At 36.6% G+C, this 2443-nt stretch overlaps 1 protein-coding gene across 1 annotated transcript; it reads left to right on the forward strand.

Moving 5' to 3' along the window:
• Window positions 1-1427: 1427 nt before the first annotated feature.
• LOC110715914 (uncharacterized mitochondrial protein AtMg00810-like) lies at window positions 1428-1739 on the forward strand. Its single transcript, XM_021894535.1, has one exon. The coding sequence runs from the start codon at window positions 1428-1430 to the stop codon at window positions 1737-1739; it is 312 nt and encodes a 103-aa protein (XP_021750227.1).
• Window positions 1740-2443: the final 704 nt, after the last annotated feature.

Consider the following 2443-nt stretch of genomic DNA (forward strand, 5'->3'; position numbering starts at 1 on the left):
AGGTCTGTTTTGACACTTTGTAAACCATCGTTTTCTGTGTTTCTAACTCAAATTCATCTCCGAAAGGTGCATAGTGACGCTCGTAGAAGCTATTTTTATTCCGTATGCTTATAAATCTCGACCTAATCTTCCACAAACACATATCCTTCATTCAACGTCTTCAATTACTCGACTCTTCATCCTAATATCATCTGAATCAACTCTAAACACTTTAAAAGCATCCAAATGATTATGAAATCACCTGAAATATTAAGAAAACACAAAAGACGCGTAATAGAGCACAAAACGGATATATTATGCAAATGTGACCTAAAAAGAGACTAAAAGACGTAAAAAGCAACTATAAAAGAAGCAAATATGTGCCTATAAATCGTATATAAATATGATTCATTAGAAGACTCTTCTAATTCTATCCCTCATTTTTGGTGTGCAGCCACTTTGCCAATTCTTCAAAATACAATTCATAGGCCCATGCCTGATTAAATGGATTCCCTAGGCCCAACACCTCCTCGCCCACACACTCCCCACTCCTCCAATGCTTCTGCTCAACTCAATTCTTCACAAACATCTCAACCTTCTACCACTATCTCTTCACATGAAACACCTTTAATTAATTCCTTTCCCTTACATACGCCACTAACCCCCTTCACCAACATTAGACTCCCACAATGGGCAACCCATTTTAAGCACATTATACCCACAAAATGGGCAGCCTACTTCCCCCACATTAGACCCACAAAATGAGCAGCCCACTTCAAACCCAATTCTTGGCATCATCACTGGATCCAAAAACAATATTGTTAAACCAAACCCAAAATATGCACATCCTACCACCTTATCCTCTAACCCCATAATCCCCACCACTATCAAACCAGCATTGCAAGATCCTCTTTGGAGAAAAGCCATGGAAGAAGATTTAGCTTCTTTGCATAAACTTGGTACTTGGGATTTAACTTCCTCCAATGATGTTTGTAACATTGTCAAGTGCAAATGGGTTTTTCGAATTAAATGCAACAAAGATGGTTCAATTGAACGTTATAAAGCACACTTAGTAGCAAAGGGCTTTCAACAACGTCCATGCATTGATATTCGGAAACATGTAGTCTAATTGTCAAATCAGCTACCATCCGCACTCTATTAAGCTTAGTTGTTACTCAACATTGGCATCTTTGCCAACTTGACATTAATAATGCTTTACTACAGGGAACATTACATGAGGAGGTTTACATGTCTCAACCTCCCAGTTTTATTGATGCAAAATTTCCTACTCATGTATGCAAGCTAAAGAAGGCAACATATGGTCTAAAGGAAGCACCGCGAGCATGGTACACCTTTTCTTGATTGGCAAAGGCTTCAATCAATGTGTCTCTGATACATCACTTTTTATTTTTCATCACTCAACTACACCTATTTATCTAATAGTGTATATGGATGACATTATTGCTATTGGACTGGATGTGGCTTATATTGATCAGTTCATTCCACACTTTGCAAGTCGGTTTTCACTAAAAGACTTGGGTTCACTCTCTTACTTTCTTGGGGTAGAGATCATGCCTACTACTCATGGATTATTTATCGGTCAACATAATTACATCACTAATCTTCTTGAATGCATGGGCATGCTTGACACTAAGCCTGCAATCACACCTTTGGTTGTCACACAAACTCTTAGTGCCAATTCAGGTTTCCCTTTGGAGGTGCCGAAAGACTTTCGGGCTGCTGTAGGAAGTCTCCTGTAATACCCCGTATTTTTAATGTATTTTTATAAATTATTTATTTATTTAGAAAATATGTTTTGGGTCAAACTATTTTTATTGATGGATTATAAATAAAACAAGTTTTAATATTTAGATCAATAACTATCTTGCTCCAATATAGCCAATTTCATAATAAGCCCATTTATCCTATTTGCATAATTGGGCTAGATATTTCCTCCCTCATATCACTATCTCATGAAGCCAAAATATTTTCTTACTTACCCTACATATAAATACCTCTTGAATCCCAAAAATTTGTCACACAAAAGTCAAAGAAGTAAATTTTCTTTCCCTTTCCCTTTTTCTTCTTCTTCCTTTATTCTTTTCTTTTCTTTTCTTTCTTTTGTTCTTCTCCTTCCCGTGAAATAGTAGCAGCTATCCATGCATGGACCATCACTGCTGCTGCTCCATCGCTACCAACTTTTGCCCGCAGCCGTCCTCCATCCACCGGCGTTGCTGCAGTCGCCGACCAGCGTCAACCACCTTCTCGTGGCTTGGTTCTTTCTTTCCTCTTTCTTTTCCTATTTTGTTTATTAGTTTGGGTTTTGATTTTAATTGTTTAAAATAGGTTTATTTAGTATCAAATCATATTTTTTATGATTTAAAAGTATATTTTCAGATTATTAGATTGTTAATTTTCATATTTCATAATTTTATAAAGTTAGGGTTTTGAAATACTAAAGACT

Source organism: Chenopodium quinoa, unplaced genomic scaffold (assembly GCF_001683475.1).
Source record: "Chenopodium quinoa cultivar QQ74 unplaced genomic scaffold, ASM168347v1, whole genome shotgun sequence".
Classification (NCBI taxonomy): Eukaryota; Viridiplantae; Streptophyta; class Magnoliopsida; order Caryophyllales; family Amaranthaceae; genus Chenopodium; species Chenopodium quinoa.